This window comes from Cryptomeria japonica, chromosome 3 (genome assembly GCF_030272615.1).
Source record: "Cryptomeria japonica chromosome 3, Sugi_1.0, whole genome shotgun sequence".
In the NCBI taxonomy this organism is placed as follows: domain Eukaryota; kingdom Viridiplantae; phylum Streptophyta; class Pinopsida; order Cupressales; family Cupressaceae; genus Cryptomeria; species Cryptomeria japonica.
This window is the reverse complement of record NC_081407.1, coordinates 184,367,780-184,385,060: the sequence shown is the minus strand read 5'-3', so window position 1 is coordinate 184,385,060 and position 17,281 is coordinate 184,367,780. Positions and strand designations below refer to the sequence as shown.

The 17,281-nt window shown below is 34.5% G+C and overlaps 1 protein-coding gene across 1 annotated transcript; it reads right to left on the bottom strand.

Moving 5' to 3' along the window:
* Nucleotides 1-716: 716 nt before the first annotated feature.
* LOC131874475 (transcription factor MYB4-like) lies at nt 717-1,628 on the bottom strand. Its single transcript, XM_059217870.1, has 3 exons — nt 1,496-1,628; nt 1,010-1,139; nt 717-798 (listed from the first exon to the last, which is right to left on the bottom strand). Exons 1-3 carry the CDS (start codon nt 1,626-1,628, stop codon nt 723-725), a joined length of 339 nt encoding a protein of 112 aa, XP_059073853.1. The 3' UTR covers nt 717-722.
* Between the last annotated feature and the right edge of the window lie 15,653 nt (nt 1,629-17,281).

Genomic DNA, 17,281 nt, shown 5'->3' with positions numbered 1-17,281 from the left:
TACACAGGAAATGTAAGATCACATCTTTCATTGTCATACATAGTGGAAATACGTATGTTTCGAAGAAAGAAATATAAGAATATCCTTACAGATAAACATTACACTTGACTGTTTATTAAAATGATGGATTGCTAAAGTTTGTGCAGATGATTTCTGAAAATGAACTCAAATCAAAAGTGGTTTAACTTACTATTTTCCTTTGTACTTATCAAAGGTGAGATATACCCATAAATTGGCTACCCACTTCTTATTAATCAACTGAAAATTAAAATATCAAGATTAATATAATTTCAATTAATTAATAGACACCCAAATGCTGTATTATCAATTTTGTCCAGATGATGTCTGAGCATGAACTCCAAGTACGCTGTTCCAGTAATCGTTGTCCTCATCTAGGCGTAGTTCTTGCCATCCCCAAGCTGACTGCAGATCAGAATTTGTACTTAATTCACCCATGTTTGAGTTATTGTCACTGATCTTATTAGGACTACTGTAATTAGGGGAATCCAGAAGCAGGTCCGTCAAGTCCTGTATGTCACGGTTATGAACAGCATCATCAGAGCTAGAGGAGTCCTCATGGCTGCTAGGGTTCTTGCATTCTATTTGGCCCCTCATAGTACCCTCAGAGAAAGGATCATGGGATCCGGTAGCTGAACTGTCATCCTGGTTATCAATAATAGATTCCTTCCTGAAGGCCTTGCCTGCTTCTGAGTTCCAGAGCTTCAAGAAAATATCAGTAGGTGCCTTGAAATCTCATTATCAGTTCTCCCTGGCAGTTGGGAAGCAATCGTGGACCACCTGCATAAAGTCACTGTATTAAAACTAGAAACCGTAAATGCAATCAAACAAAGTAATTACATTTTCAAATGTAGTACCACGTCCATAGTCATATTGGGAATCAACTTTTAGTATATTTATTAGTCCCACCGATAAGTAGCAATAACAATTGGTTGTTCAGTACACAACATTTGAAGAAGCTACATCCATGGTTAACCAATCATTTTACTACCTGTTGCCTAGAATTGCATGCAACTGGAGAATAGTTCTTTCTTCTTCTGGTTGAAATCGGCCTCGCTTAATATCGGGTCTCAGATAATTAGTCCAACGTAGGCGGCAACTCTTCCCACATCGAAGTAGCCCTGTGCACATTAGAATTGCATTAATTCATTACATACTTATAAGCTCACATGAATAACTCGGAACCCAGCTATATAACACAGATCAAAATGAAAATATATGTATATACTTCACCGCCCAAATGAATGTTCATCTCAATGTTGTTCCAATGCAAATTATATTTATTTTATGTAGAAAAGTCCATGTTTACAGGAATCGGATGAAAATGTGAAGTTCCTGACACGATAAACCAAATCTGTATATAAAATTTCTTACCCAATAAGTAGTTATCAACTGCAAATGCTTTCTTATGTGGCTACCTATGTATTTTACACGAAATGAAATCAAAGCAATATTAAATATTCTATTATATACATACCAGCCTTTCTGGGAAGAGCTCGCCAGCTTTCATGGCCATTTTTCTGAATATACTTAGCAAGAATCTTATCCTCGTCGGGTGTCCAGGGGCCCTTTTTCATCTCCATTTTATCACAGCAAGGGGATCTACCCATTATTGTTTTGTTTCTTTCTTGCAGCAGAAGAATAAGGTAGATTGATTCCAAGGGATCAAAATTACCTTCATATTACAACTAATAAAAGGGACATACATTAATTGTTATCATAATATTTTTCATCGTACAAATGACGTGGAGAAACACGCTCCCCAAGTTACCATTTGAAAGATGGAAAGCAAGATCGGCGAATACAGCCAAGATGTGAATAATTGAAGGCCGCAAGGTCATTGAGTATTTATCGCCTGCACACATCAGTCTGGTGTAATCCCAGTGCGTGACAGTCTACCCGGCCATTGTAGCATCAACCTGCAATAAGTGTGTAGATACATGTAGGGAAAGGATTCAGCATTTGTAAAAGTGTGTATATACATATAGGGAAGGGATTCAGCATTTGTAAAAGTGTGTATATACATATTGGCAATGGATTCAATGGATTCAGTATTTGTTTATTAAATGATAAATATTTTTAATATTATATTAGTTGTGATTTTAGAATTATTATTACTGATGATTATTTATAATTAAAAAATATATATTTTTAATATCTATAAGTAGCAAATCATATGAATATCAGTATATTAGTAAAACATAATGCATCATATTTGATCATGTGGTTCTAAAACCTTAGTTATAACTTGATACAAGTATTATTAATTTTTCAAAAATTATAAGAAAATAGATTCATTTGATAGTGTGTTGAGAAGTGTAATTTATAATGATAGTAAGGAGAGAAGTATTTGATGTTATGACTATAGAAAATAGTTGAAAAAAAAGCTATATAGAGATGATTTGTCTTTCAATATAAAATTCTTAACTCTAAAATAAAGTTCAAATTAGGGATTGTGTTAAAGTTGACTTAAACATTTGATTGCCTAAAACTATTAAATTAATTAGTCCTAGGTTTGAAATAAAACAACCAATCATTTATCCTAATACTTGCCTAAAGCATATTTCATCTATTAAAAATAAGGTTGTTTGGTTAACAAATAGGGGAAGTGTACTAGTAAGTATTATCGCTAACTTTGTGCACCCATAGTGCGTGGTTTTTGGAGCATCTTTATGTAGGCATCAGACAACCCTTTGAAATGTGCATTTTTTGACACCTACATTCATAACGGATCCCACAGTTTCTATTGGTTTTTGAAATGTGCATGTGGTTTTTGGAGCATCTATTGTTCTAGTTTCTAAGTAGTGATGACACTGTGGGATCCGTTATGAATGTAGGTGTCAAAAAATGCACATTTCAAAGGGTTGTCTGATGCCTACATAAAGATGCTCCAAAAACCACGCACTTAAAATTGTCCATAATTATACACAAATACCCCAATAGTCATGCACACATGTCCTAGTAGTAGTGCAAAAATGGACAATTATAGTCCAAAAATGCTAAAAGTAGGTGGCTATTAGTATATGTGAACTTTTTTTAATGGGCTTTTAGTTATCATTTTTTTGGTTTTTTTAAAGTTAATAGTTGGGTGATTTGGTGCACAATGAGTGAACAGTTATTGGAAGTATAATGGCTACTGGTGCTCTTCCCTTACACTATCATGAAAAATATTTTCTCTCAACCTTGTGCTATTTTGCCCCCTCTACTCTCACCTAGCCATCCCACCCTTTTGTCTTGTTTATGCTATATAGCTTATCATATATCCCCTGTAAATTATTATTCCCCTCCTTCGACTCTATTCATAACCGATATTTATCTCGTCATAAAATACGTTTATATAAGGATGGTGTTATGAAAAGTCTTAGAGAATAGTTAGGAAAATAAAGGAATCTTATAGTTCATGCATTCCATCCTCTCATTGATCACCCTCTTTATTTCAATCAATTTCCTCTCTTCACTTCTAATATCCTTGATGAGTGTTAATATATATTTTATTGATTAAATCCATAGAGAGTTCATCAACAAATAAATATTAATTATAGTCATATATAGTGCAATAGATAATATAAATAACTAAATATTGAAAACTAAATTGTAATTTTTTCCAAAATAAATAGTTAACTCAACAAATTGCAATGACTATTTATTTTTATTAGAACTAGTTAAAAATATTGAATTTAATATCTGTAAGACATAGATATATTCTTACATGTGCCATTTCAATTTTGAAAACTAAGATCTATAAATATTTCTCTAGGCATGCATAAAATTTAATTATATATAAACATTTGATTACTTCGAAAGATTTGAAACTACCTTTAATTGATTGATTAAAAGAATGAGAAAGAGAAAACTAGGGTGAGACAAGATGGACAATGATAAATTCCATTCCACTCACTAGATTTGAACAATTAAAAAAATCTAGAAAACTAGTATTGTAATAATTAATATTCACACAATCATATACAACATCAATGTAGTATAGGGAATATAACATGAGATTTTTCAATATTCAAAGAATTAAATCACCATATTTCATGTCTATATTTGAGATACAACTTTTTTTGAATGTTCTTACGCACAAGACAACTGAGAGGGGGAGGGCTGAGTAAGTTGTGCCTACAAATCTAAAATATATCCTTAATTCAAATCCAGAGTTCAACTTAACTTTATCACTTAATCCACAACATGAAAGAACATGAAAACAAGAACACATCGTACACAATGAAACACTAGATTTGACGTGGAAAATTGTATTAAGGGAAAAACCACGAAGAATGTTATTCTCAATATAAGAACACCTATTAGGGTAACACTGGTTAAGGTGATTTTTGTTGGCTATTGTTGAGAAGTTTACTAGAATGATGTGTTGTCATTGATGTCAACATATTCTTCTGTGTATTCCAATGTTGCAGTCAGATTAAATGAGTTGGTTTGGTCAGTGTGTTGCAATTGAGCTGTTGTGGTTTAATGGGTTTTGAGATATGTAGTTTAGTTGATTTAGCAGAAGTTTCAATGGTTTGCATGTTTATTTGATCAAGTTATGAGGTCCGGTATTATGGTTGATATTTAGTTGTTCGTGTTATTCAATATTCTGGTTTGTGTTGTGCATTGCTCTAGAATTGCATTGCCTTGGTTTTTGGATTTGGTAAAGTGTTCAAGAAGTTCACATGTGTCCTTAATTCAGATGGTTCATGATTTTGTTAAGATTCCCAAAGATATTGAGAGGGGGGGGTGAATCAGTATCTAACCAGTTATAGAATTTACTTGATTTAAAACATATAAAGCATATCAAAACTATGTACTAGTAAACCAGAAACAATGTAAAAAATAGGAATAACAATAGCCACATGAAAATCACACCATAACATAGTAGTTTAACGAGGAAACCTAGTGTGGGAAAAACCTCGGTGGGATTTGTGACCCACAATATCCACTTACTAGCCAATAAGGGAATATTACTTTTTACAAGAGGGGCCTGCACATGCAGAAAGGCCAAGTGCTTAAAGCTGACTGCTCAATTACAAAGGAAGTCACACTACCTAAAAAAAAAATGGATTATGCAAATCCAATGTCTTGTAGTGCCTCAAATTAGCATCTGCAATGCCAGATCCAGTACCGGTTTTAGCTCTGCTTCATACATAAACCCTTAACTTATAATTCACATATTAGGTCTGCATAATTTCACCTATCACTCTATTACAAAATGTTCTACAATGATCTCATACATATATGAGTCATATTACAACTCGCCATATCGGCTTGCAATGATTTTACAATTAATTACAAAATATATTATCAATAAAATTCATGTCGGCCTGGGTGTCGGTATCCTTCCTTTCACTGTCAGTGTCATCTGTGCTGGTGTAGAGTTTGTCGTTGCCGGTGTCGGTATATTTGTCTTGCCGGTATCATATGATTGCAAGGTTGCCATCAATGAAAAAACCTTCAATCACCTACAATTTCTCATTGGAGTGTGCATTTGCCAACATATTTGGAAGTCCAGAAGTGAATATTTCAGTTTGATAGTTAGTTTAGCGTGTGTTCTTGAGGTTTGGTATAATGATGATGGTAATTCTAGTAAGTGGTGATGTTCAGTTGTTTTTGGTGCAATTCATGTTGCTTGTGGATGTTTCTAAATCAGGTCATATCCATGTTGATGGTCTACATTGATCGTTGTGCATGTTATTGATCATTTTCTTGATCTGATGGTGTTCTTTGTGTTATGTGACATTCTAGGTGATTGTAGCGTGTTGTGGATGATCAAGGTGTAATTCTTGGTGAAATTTCTTGGTTACAGTATTGCTTTCAGTCTAGACTATGTTTTAGCTAAGATTATTTTGGTCTACATGTGTTGTTGTAGCGTGAGGTTATTATTTTGCAATTTGTGTTGAGGGTTTAGCCGACCTTGAAATATAGATTAATAATTTTTATAAATGTATGTAATATTCATTTGTGAGATGTATCTGCATCTGCTAACATTGAATTGATCTTTCAATAGCAGAGGAGAGGTGTGGAAAGTGGAAAGACTAGAGTTTGATTATTTGTCCTTAACAAAAACTGTAATTAGACATTAGGAGATTTTATTTCACTAGTTAATGTAATCCTTATTGTTGTCCACACTTTGTAAGATAGTGAGTCTTCCTCAAGGTTATAACCCTTCTTGTTTTGAGCAATGATCTCTAGGTAGTGTGCCTGAATGCATGTGCATTCCCCATTGTAATATTTACATTTACTCCTAACAAGGTATTATCTCATTGTGAGTAGGTTTCCACCATAGTTTCTTCCTTAACTAGTTTTTTCACATAAAAAATATTGGTGTTATGTGTGTTATTGATGTGGTGATGGTTTCATTTTTTATTGCTAATAATCATATCTGAATTTAAGTTTAAGTTGTGTAGAATTTGTGTGGAAACAAATTCAGCCCTCTTGTCTACCCCAACAATAAGAATAATAACTCTAATTAAAGTCTCAACCCAAATTTTGAACATTCATCTAGTAAAGTTACTATTCTCATGGCTAGTACTCATTTGATTGTCAACCCAGGGACATAATACTTGAAATGGGTCTGCACTATATATGCACTAAGTTCCTTCAATAGCTATTCTGCATCACTGCAACAACTAACATTATGTGAAAAGGGAAGGCAAGAATGAAAATTATGGAAAGGCTATAGGATGAACTTCTGCCTAATATTGATAAAAGCAATGCTGGAAAGATCTAATATGGATAACAGAAATTACTCTGTTCTGGCTTGGTTGTAGGAATAGTTAGTGGATTTGTTTCCCATGGCTGCAGGAACAGTTGAAGCAAAAACTTTTACTACGACTAAAGAAAGAAAAACTAATTTTAATGAACACACATAGGATCACTCACCAAGTGGGCCCCCTTGGATGAGTGATATCAAGCTTCCAAAAAATTACTTTTAACAAATTAGAACAACATAATTTTATTCATTCCTTCCTAAAAGTGATTACATATTTTGAAAAGAAAACTCAAGAATGATTATCAAAGATCCTCTGCTCTTTTCTTTTCTATTCTATCTAACCTTTGAGAAAAAGAAGAGCTTATTATTAAAGAGAAGATTAACTACAATAGACAACACAAATCACACCTAGAAGAAGAGGCGGATGATTGACCGATAAAGAAGATAACTAGAGCTTGGCTACAAGAAACATGGATCTAAACTAAACCACAGTCTTTGCATGTCGTGGTGGTGTTTGTAAATTCAATGCCCACTAAAGTTAAATTTTGGTAGTGTCTCTTGACTGCTCCACCTATATCATACCTTGTGCTTGCTCAGCTCCTCTTCAGTTTGATCTTCAGTTATCTCTTACGTAATCTTTCCTCCATCAAGCATGAAACGAGAATATCCACCAGGGCATCATTTATTACCTGCACTGTAACAAAAATAACATACAAGGACATAAATATGCATTTTATTTAATTAATATTGATAGTTCTGATACTTAATGCAAGTACAGATCCAATAGCCAACAAGATGAGAGGGGGGGGGGATGAATCATACAAACATAATCTTCCATAAAAACATCAGATTCAACCTCAGTAACATATACTTCAGTAATATAACCAAAACTGCTAAACATGCAAACTCAAAAGCATATAAACATCATAAACCTCATAACACTAGATTTAATGTGGAAACCCAAGTAGGGAAAAAACACTGTGGGATTTCAGACCCACTAAGAAATATACTCTTCTAGAGTATGCTCGGTTAAAAACAAATCTTGTTAAAGATTACAAACACATTGCTAGATGTGACCAAGTTAAGGGATTTCCCTCAGATCTGTTAGGATCTTCACCTTGTTAGAGGCGACCTTGTTAAAGGATTTCGAACACTCAATCAGAATGTCACCTTGCTAGAGGGTTTTACAAATAAGACTGTTAAGTCCACTCGGTTAAGAGTTTTTCTGTCACTTTCACAAAATAATAGTAATAAAATCTATCTGCAACTTCACATCTAAAATGCTAAAGCAGATTCTTATTTGCTCAATATAATCTAGACATAGAACTAATCTTGTCCATCTACTGGGCTTCTATACTCTGTTATTCAAACAGGTCTTCAAGCTTCTGTGCTCGGTAATTACTATGTAGCATCCCTATGCATACATTTGCCCTCATACATTATTTATCAACAGCTCCCTATTTATAAACAATTAGGTAACCTCTTAATCTCTTTGATCACATTTCCCATGATCAATCAAAGCCATCAGATCTTCAATCTTGTCCAGGTTCAATGTATCCTTCAATCTGAAAAATGTTTTACCTTGCCTAGGAACTTGCATACATTTCTTGGAACTTGTGCTAGGGTAATGCGGTTCAATTTGCGTTGTAGATATTCATGCCGATTTTGCTTTGCCATATATTCATTAACAAACTTCATGTATGACAGACCAATCATTTAATTAGTTCTAGCTCATCAGCTTCCTTCATTAAATAACGCAGGTAACCATTTAATGTATTCTATTACAACTCAGTTACATCTCGGTAAATACTAAACTTCACTTGGTAGACATTCCACCTTCATTAATCGATAGCGATAACCTTAGAGTTTACCGACTAGGTTCTTTGCTCGGTAACATAGTATAGTATTAACCTTACAATTTACAACATATGTATGATGTTAAAACAATCTAAACATCATGATCTCATCATTGTCTGACGTGGTAATAGTTGCCCATTGAATACCTTATTCATCCCCTCATTCATCATATTCTTTCTGTGTCTTCTATCGACATCTTTATACTCATCAAATCATACTTCTTAAGATATGGCAACATCATACTGAGTTAGAAAATCAATTTCTTGACATCAATGACAAAATAATAATATTAAGACAATAAATCATCCTTAATCGGTTATATCTATAATCATCAACAACCTTCTCAATATCCTTATTGAAATGCCAACAATCTCCCATTGTCTGTTATAATGCCAAATGCCAACAATCTCCCCCTTTGGCATTGATGGCAAAACCAATTGATTTGATCTAATTGATTTGGATTGATGTGAGTTGTTTGTGAGATTCTGAAATGCTCTCTTCTTGTCATCAGAATTCTCCCCCATACATTAGACTTCTCCTCTTTTCTCTAGTCTTCTCCCCCTTTTTCTTTAATCTTCTTCAGTCTTCTCCCCCTTTGACAACAATGCCAAAAAAAAAGTAAAGGAGTAAAACATAATTTCTTCCTATATGAAGTGAATTCCTGCTGTAATGTGTCAACTTAGTCTCAGTCAGAGCATTTTGTCTTCAATTCTTGTTTCTCCTATTGTATCCTGCACTGTTTCCTGCACACCTTTAGAAAACATCCTAAAGTGTGTAAATCATAATCAACTCCTAAAAGATATTTTGTAGAGTCATCGAATTGATTCTTTCAACAAACTCGGTTAGTGAGTAGAAGATAGGGGTAGGACCCTTAACTTACTTCTAAGATACTCAAAAGTGTCCCTTGGTAGTGGCTTGGTAAAGATATCTGCTATTTGTTCCTTTGTGCTAACATACTCCAACACCACTTTCTTCTCTTGAGCTTCTTCTCTAAGATAATGATATTTGATAGAGATGTGCTTTGTCTTAGAGTGCATAACAGGATTCTTCAAAATGTTAATGGCACTAGTATTGTCACAGAATATAGTTACTGGCTCGGTAACTTTTTCATTTATACCTTCCAACAGTTGTTTGATCCATGCTATGTTGGTACAATTCAATGCTGCAGCAACGTATTCAGCTTCTATTATTGACTGTGAAACACATCCTTGTTTCTTGCTAAGCCAACTCACTAGTCTTTCTCCTAAAAAGAAAGCTCCTCCACTTGTGCTTTTTCTGTCATCAATGTTGCCTACCCAATCAACATTAGTATACACTTTTAAATCAAAATCATTTCCTTTCTGATATACTAAGCCATAATCCTCGGTGCCTTTCATGTATCTAAAAATTCTTTTGATTGTTGTCATGTCTGTTTCCTTAGGATCTGCAGAGAATCTTGCAACTATACCTACTACATGTGCTATGTCTGGTATGCTGTGAACAACATATTGTAGCTTTGCAATCATGGATTGGTAAAGTGTCTCATCAATAGATGCAGATTCATCATTCTTTGATAGTTTACAGTTGGTAGTCATAGGAGTACTTCCTGGTTTTGAATCCTCCATTCCAAATTTCTTCAAGATTTCCTTTATGTACTTGGATTGAGTAATGAAAATCTCATTTTTCATTTGCAGTATTTGTAAACCTATAAAATACTTTATTTCACCGATTAATGACATCTCAAATTCTTTTCTCATTTCATTTCCAAAGTTCTTGCATAAAGAGTCATTTCCACAAAATATAATATCATCAACAAATATGGCTGAGATCAGTATTCCATTTTCATCATTCTTCATGTACATATTGTTGTTCTCACTTGTCCTTATAAAACCAATCTTAATCAAATAAGAGTGCAATCTTTCATACCATGCTCTAGGTGCTTGTTTCAGACCATATAATGCTTTGTTCAATTTACATACCCGATCTTTACTCTTGTCTTCAACAAATCCTTTAGGTTGTTCAATAAAAACTTCTTCTTCTAATATTCCATTCAGAAATGTAGATTTGACATCCATTTGATATACCTTGAAGTTTTTGAAAGCAGCATGTGCCAACAATGTTCTTACTCCTTCAAGTCTAGCAACAGGTGCAAAAGTTTCACCATAATCAATTCCTTCTTCTTGAGCATAACCTTTGCATACTAGTCTTGCTTTATTTCAAATGACCTCACCTTTTTCATTTAGCTTGTTTCTAAAAATCCACTTTGTACCGATTACATTTTTGTCCTTCGGTCTTGGGATTAGTGTCCATGTGTCATTCTTCTTGATTTGATCAATCTCTTCTATCATAGCATTTATCTAATCTTCACTGTTAAATGCCTCTTTCACTATTCTCGATTCAAATTCAGATATCAGACATGTGTTCTGTCTCAGTTTGTTCCTTGTCATCACTAGATCATCCTTATCTCCTATAATCTGACTTGGTGCATGATGTCTTGTGACATACTTGGCTAATACAGGATTGGTAAGCTCTGTATGATCTTCTTCATCACTCGGTAACTAGATATTCTCTTCATTTTCTTCAACAGTTTTCTAGATAGGACTTGTCAGTTAAACATAGACAAATTCATCATAATCTTCTAGTTCTTTGGAATTTCCTTCATTATTTCTTTCTACAAATTCGTCAATTTTCACATTTGCACTTTCTACTATTTTGTTAGATGATTTGATCAGACATTTAAATGCTTTGCTTCTAGAAGAATAACCTAGAAATGTTCCTTCTTCACTTTTCTGATCAAACTTGCCATTTCTATCATCTTTGTGTACATAGCATCTACTTGCAAAGATTTTAAAATAACTTACATTAGGTTTCTTGTCATACCAGATTTCATATGGTCTCTTCAAATTACCTTTCTTCAGTTGTACTCGGTTCAGGGTGTAAACTGTTGTGCTTACTGCTTCTCTCCAAAATGTTTGTGGCACTTTCTTTTCAATCATCAGGGTTCTAGCACAATCCACAATAGATCTATTTCTTCTCTCAGCTATTCCATTTTTCTGTGGAGTTCTTGGTGCAGAGACTTGTCCTTTAATACCATGATCATTGCAGAATAAGTTGAACTCATCAAATGTGAACTCTCCTCCTCTATCTGATCTAAGACATTTCAGTTGTCTTCCTGTTTCATTTCAACTCTTGCCTTGTACCATTTAAACATTTGAAAGGCTTCTGATTTTTCTTTTAAAAACATTACCGACATCATCCTTGAATAGTCATCCACAAATAATATGAAATATTTATCACCATAATAACTTTGAACTTTCATAGGACCACAAAGATCAGTGTGCACAAGATCTAAAATTCCCTTAGAAGTGTAAGACTTACTTGTAAAGCTTGATCTTGTCATCTTACCTATCTGGCATCCTCGACAAATAGCATTCTCAAGTTTTTCAAGACTCGGTAGACCTCTTACTCGGTGCTTCTTACTTATTTTGATCAAATTATCAAAATTTACATGACAAAACCTTTTATGCCATAACCAGGTATCATCTATGTTTGCATACAAACACTTGTTCCGAGTTGAGTCAAGGTGAAATGTATTACCTTTTGTTTGTGTCCTGGTAGCAGCTAACTTTGCATGCTTGTCATGAACTTTGACAATTCCTTTCTGAAATTCTATTTGGTAACTTGTATTGTTTAGCTGTGCTACACTCAACAAATTGTATTTCAAACCTTCAACCCAATAAACATCATTGCATCTTGCATTGTCAATAAGTGTTATAGATCCTTTACCGCTTACTGGACATGGTGCATCATTACCAAATCTTACATAGCCTCCATCATAATCTTCTAACATAACAAACTTGTGTTTATCACCTATCATATGATGTGAGCATCCACTATCTATGATCCAAGAATCGTTAGTATTTATGTGAGATATTAGGGCTTTTCCTTCATATCTTTCTTCATCTAATCCATCCTTGATAGCCACATAAACTACTTCCTCTGTATCAGTTTCATCTGATTTATCATCGTTGGATTCCTCATCAGCTATTAAGCATGTCATTCTATCTCTTCTTTTGAAGTCTCGGTGTCCTCTGTAATGATTATCTTTCTATCTGTCATCTTAGTAATCTCTCTTTTCAGTAGAATCTTTGTCAGGACAGTTAGAAGCCATATGTCCTATTTTATCACAATTGAAACATTTCAAAGGTAGTTTTCCTTTATACTCACCTTTGCCTCTCGGTAACCTTCTGGCTAATAGTGCTTCAAACTCTTCCCGCTTTCTGATTTCCTCATACAGTTTGTGTACTTCTTCCATGTTCTTATGAAATCTTTCACTTGCTCCACTATGATCTCCTTCAGAGTACTTATACTTTCTTTCATTGTAATCATTAGATTCAAGATGAAAAGAACTAAATGCAGATTCAACTTTATTTACCGAAGATCCACTGTTATCAAAGTTACTTAACTCAAATGAATGTAGCTTACCAATAGTAGCATCTAAAGAAACTGGCATATCAGATACAGACCTCAATTCATTGATTTCAGATACTCGGATTGCATAAGCCAATAGAAGGGCTCTTAACAACTTACTTGTTATATCCTTTTCTTCAATAGTTCCACCTACTCCTTTGATTTGATTGACAATCTCCTTTAGTCTTGTACTATATTGGGTTATGTTCTCACCTTCACTCATCCTCATAGATTCAATTTGTCCTCTTAGACTGTCTACTTTTGCTCTTTGAACATGTTCATCACTACCATATACAAATATGAGCTTGTCCCACATTGCCTTTGCATCATTGCAGCCTTCTAGATCATTAAACTCTAAGTCTGTCAATGCAGATGTTATTTCAATCATTGCTTGGATATGTTCTTGCTTTGCCTTTATTTCTTCCATAGTCAATGGATAGGTGCTCGGTGTGATGAAATCATTCTCCAGATAATATACAGCATATTCTCCAACTCTTGATAGGTGCAGCTTCATCCTTTTTTGCCATGTAGAGAAACTTGAATTGTTCAGCTTCGGTGCATCCCTCTTATACATCTTTGGATCTTTCCCTCAAGTACCTTTAAATTTTTCTTCCAGAGTCCAGAGCTCTGATACCAATTGATAGTTCTGATACTTAATGTAAGTACAAATCCAATAGCCAACAAGATGAGAGGGAGGGGGTGAATCATACAAACTTAATCTTCCATAAAAACATCAGATTCAACTTCAGTAACATATAATTTAGTAATATAACCAAAACTGCTAAACATGCAAACTCAAAAGCATATAAACATCATAAACCTCATAACACCAGATTTAACGTGGAAACTCAAGTAGGGAAAAACCACTGTGGGATTTCAGACCCACTAAGAAATATACTCTTCTAGAGTATGCTCGGTTAAAAGCAAATCCTGTTAAAGATTACAAACACATTGCTAGATGTGACCCGGTTAAGGGATTTCCCTCAGATCTATTAGGATCTTCACCTTATTAGAGGCAACCTTGTTAAAGGATTTCGAACACTCAATCAAAATGTCACCTTGCTAGAGGGTTTTACAAATAAGACTGTTAAGTCCACTCAGTTAAGAGATTTTCTGTCACTTGCACAAAATAACAGTAATAAAATCTATCTGCAACTTCACATCTAAAATGCTAAAGCAGATTCTTATTTGCTCAATACAATCTAGACATAGAACTAATATTGTCCATCTACTGGGCTTCTATACTCTATTATTCAAATAGGTCTTCAAGCTTCTATGCTCGGTAATCACTATGTACCATCCCTGTGCATACATTTGTCCACATACATTGTTTATCAATAGCTCCCTATCTATAAACAATTAGCTAACCACTTAATCTCTTTAATCACATTTCCCATGATCAATCATAGCCATCAGATCTTCAATCTTGTCTAGGTTTAATGTATCGTTCGATCTAAAAAACATTTTACCCCGCCTAGGAACTTGCATACATTTCTTGGAACTTGTACTAGGGTAATGCAGTTCAATCTACGCTGTAGATCTTCATGTCAATTTTCCTATGCCATAGATTCATTAACAATCTTCATGCACGACATACCAATCATTTAATCAATTCTAGCTCATCAGCTTCCTTCATTAAATAACGCATGTAACCATTTAATGTATTCTGTTACAGCTCGGTTACAACTCAGTAACAACTCGGTAACAGCTCGGTAAATACTAAACTTCACTCGGTAGAAAATCCGCCTTCATTAACCGATAGCGATAACTTTAGGGTTTACCAACTAGGTTCCTTAGGGTTTATCGACTAGGTTCTTTGCTCGGTAACATAGTATAGTATTAACCTTACAATTTACAACATATGTATGATGTTAAAACAATCTAAACATCATGATCTCATCATTGTCTAACTTGGTAATAGTTGCCCATTGAATACCTTATTCATCCCCTTATTCATCATATTCTTTATGTGCCTTTTATCGACATCTTTATACTCATCAAATCATATTTCTCAAGACATGGCAACATCATACTGAGTTAGAAAATCAATTTCTTGACATCAATGACAAAATAATAATATTAAGACAGTAAATCATCCTTAATCGATTATATCCATAATCATCAACAGCCTTCTCAATATCCTTATTGAAATGCCAACAGTCTCCCATTGTCTGTTATAATGCCAAATGCCAAGAACATCTATTAATTCACATATGATATTACCCTAAATAATCTGAATGGCAATAGGAACAAATCACATGGTTGCAGGAATAAATGGCATGGCTATAGGAATAGACCGACAAAGTTCAGGCATGATTTCATAAGTTTAGGTTTAACACATGGAATACATATAGTCAATTTACAATACATCACTACTATGCAAACCAAAAGATATCAAAAACTTAAGAGTTCTAATGATAAAAACAAGACAAAGTCTCAACTTATCATGCCCCCCAACTTTAAGAGCTTGTTGATCCTACAACAAAAGGAAAATTTCTGACTCTTGCAATAACTCTCAAATCACCAATGGTGCCCTGACCTGTCCCCTTGAAGCCAAGTTCCAATAAAATCCCTTCATTTTTTCTAGCCTAGACCATCTGGCTGACTCTTTTGTGACTGCATCATAGTTTTATTCCATAGGGTGTCATGCCAAAAGTGGCCACATGATGATTAGGGGCTAAAAGATCAATGGTAGCCAATTGTTGGCTTTCTCCCTGCCTAATTATATATATCAGGGGGCTCTTTGCATAGCTGCCTAAAATTCTGTAGTGAATAAGGTTCTCCTTGCTATAACTATTATAGTAAATTGTTCCAGCGTTGAGTTAACTCTTCTATTGCAGTTGTCCTATTAGTCTGAACCAAATGCTCATATGCCTGATAGATTTCTTCTCTCATTGGAAGCACTAATTTTCTAACATCATCTCTTACCAGTAATTTCTACTGCTCGTAATAAAGAACTCTTGGTGCTTTTGATTCTCTCCTTAATGGCAATGGACAGTGAAACTCTAATTTTTTATATGCCTTGGATTGCACCCCCATGCTGATCTCATTTTGGATCCAAGACATTAAAGCTTTGATATGGATATCCCTAATATACAATAAAGGGTTCCACTCACTGTCTGAGGGTACAACATAGTTATGTAAATATAATTCACATAGAAAATTCTTCATAGCTGGTGGAGAGGTTTGGTAAGCATAAAATAATTATTCAGGTATTTCTAAGGAGGGGTTAAGGTCCCTAATAATGCGGTTCAATTTTAAGTTCAAATACTGCTCCTTCAAGTGCACTACATAAAACCTTGGAGGTGACCTACATTGCATCAACTCAGGAACCATACCAACAATTATTTCCACCTTAGCCTCTAATTCCTCAATTATATTATCCCTTTTTTCAATTTGTTTCTATTATTTATCAATAATCCCTTGCAACCTAGCCCTCTCTATTTCCCATTGTCTATAAAATGTTAAAGAAATAGATAAACTACTTAGGGATGAAGGAGGTCTAATAGGTGTTACCTTAGGTCGTGGGATTTCATCAATAAACTCCTCAATCTATGCTGACATCTCTCCGATATTTTCTTCAAGCTATTGTAGAATGTCTCTAACAATCTCCTCAGGCTGTTGTGAAATATCTTCAATAGTTTGTTCAAACTACTCAGGAATCTCCCCAACAATTTCTTCAGGCTGCTGAGAAATATTTCCAACAATTTGTTCAAGTTGTTGTGCCACAAAAGCAAGATTTTCTAGTCTATCCTAATCAAATTTTACTTGGATTTCATCATCCGCAGGGCTTTCTTTTTCTTGAATTTCAATATCTACAGGGCTTCCTTCTTTTGAATTTTCCACCGTAATAACCTCTGTTGGATCATTTGCAGGATGAGCCTTCTGTGTCTTACTACATGTTCTTCTCACATAAACCTTTGGAATGGCTACAGGAGTTGCTTCAGTTGTTGTAGGAGTTTTTCTTTTTGTCCTATGCCTCTTGGCTATAGGAGGAATCTAAGTTACCTGCGGCTGGGCCATGGGTTCTTCATCTGATTCATCTCTTTCCAACTCCTTCCCTTTTCTTCTAGGAATTGTTGAATCTCTTTGAAGAGAAGTAGAGGGTTGTTCCACATTGTCTTCAACCATCTCTTCCTCCACAATAACAATAGCTGCTTCAGCAACAAGTAAATCCTCATCTACAACAACTATGGGGGAAGAGGGTTCTGCAACATTTTCTTCTTCAACTATCAGATTCTTTGCAATAGG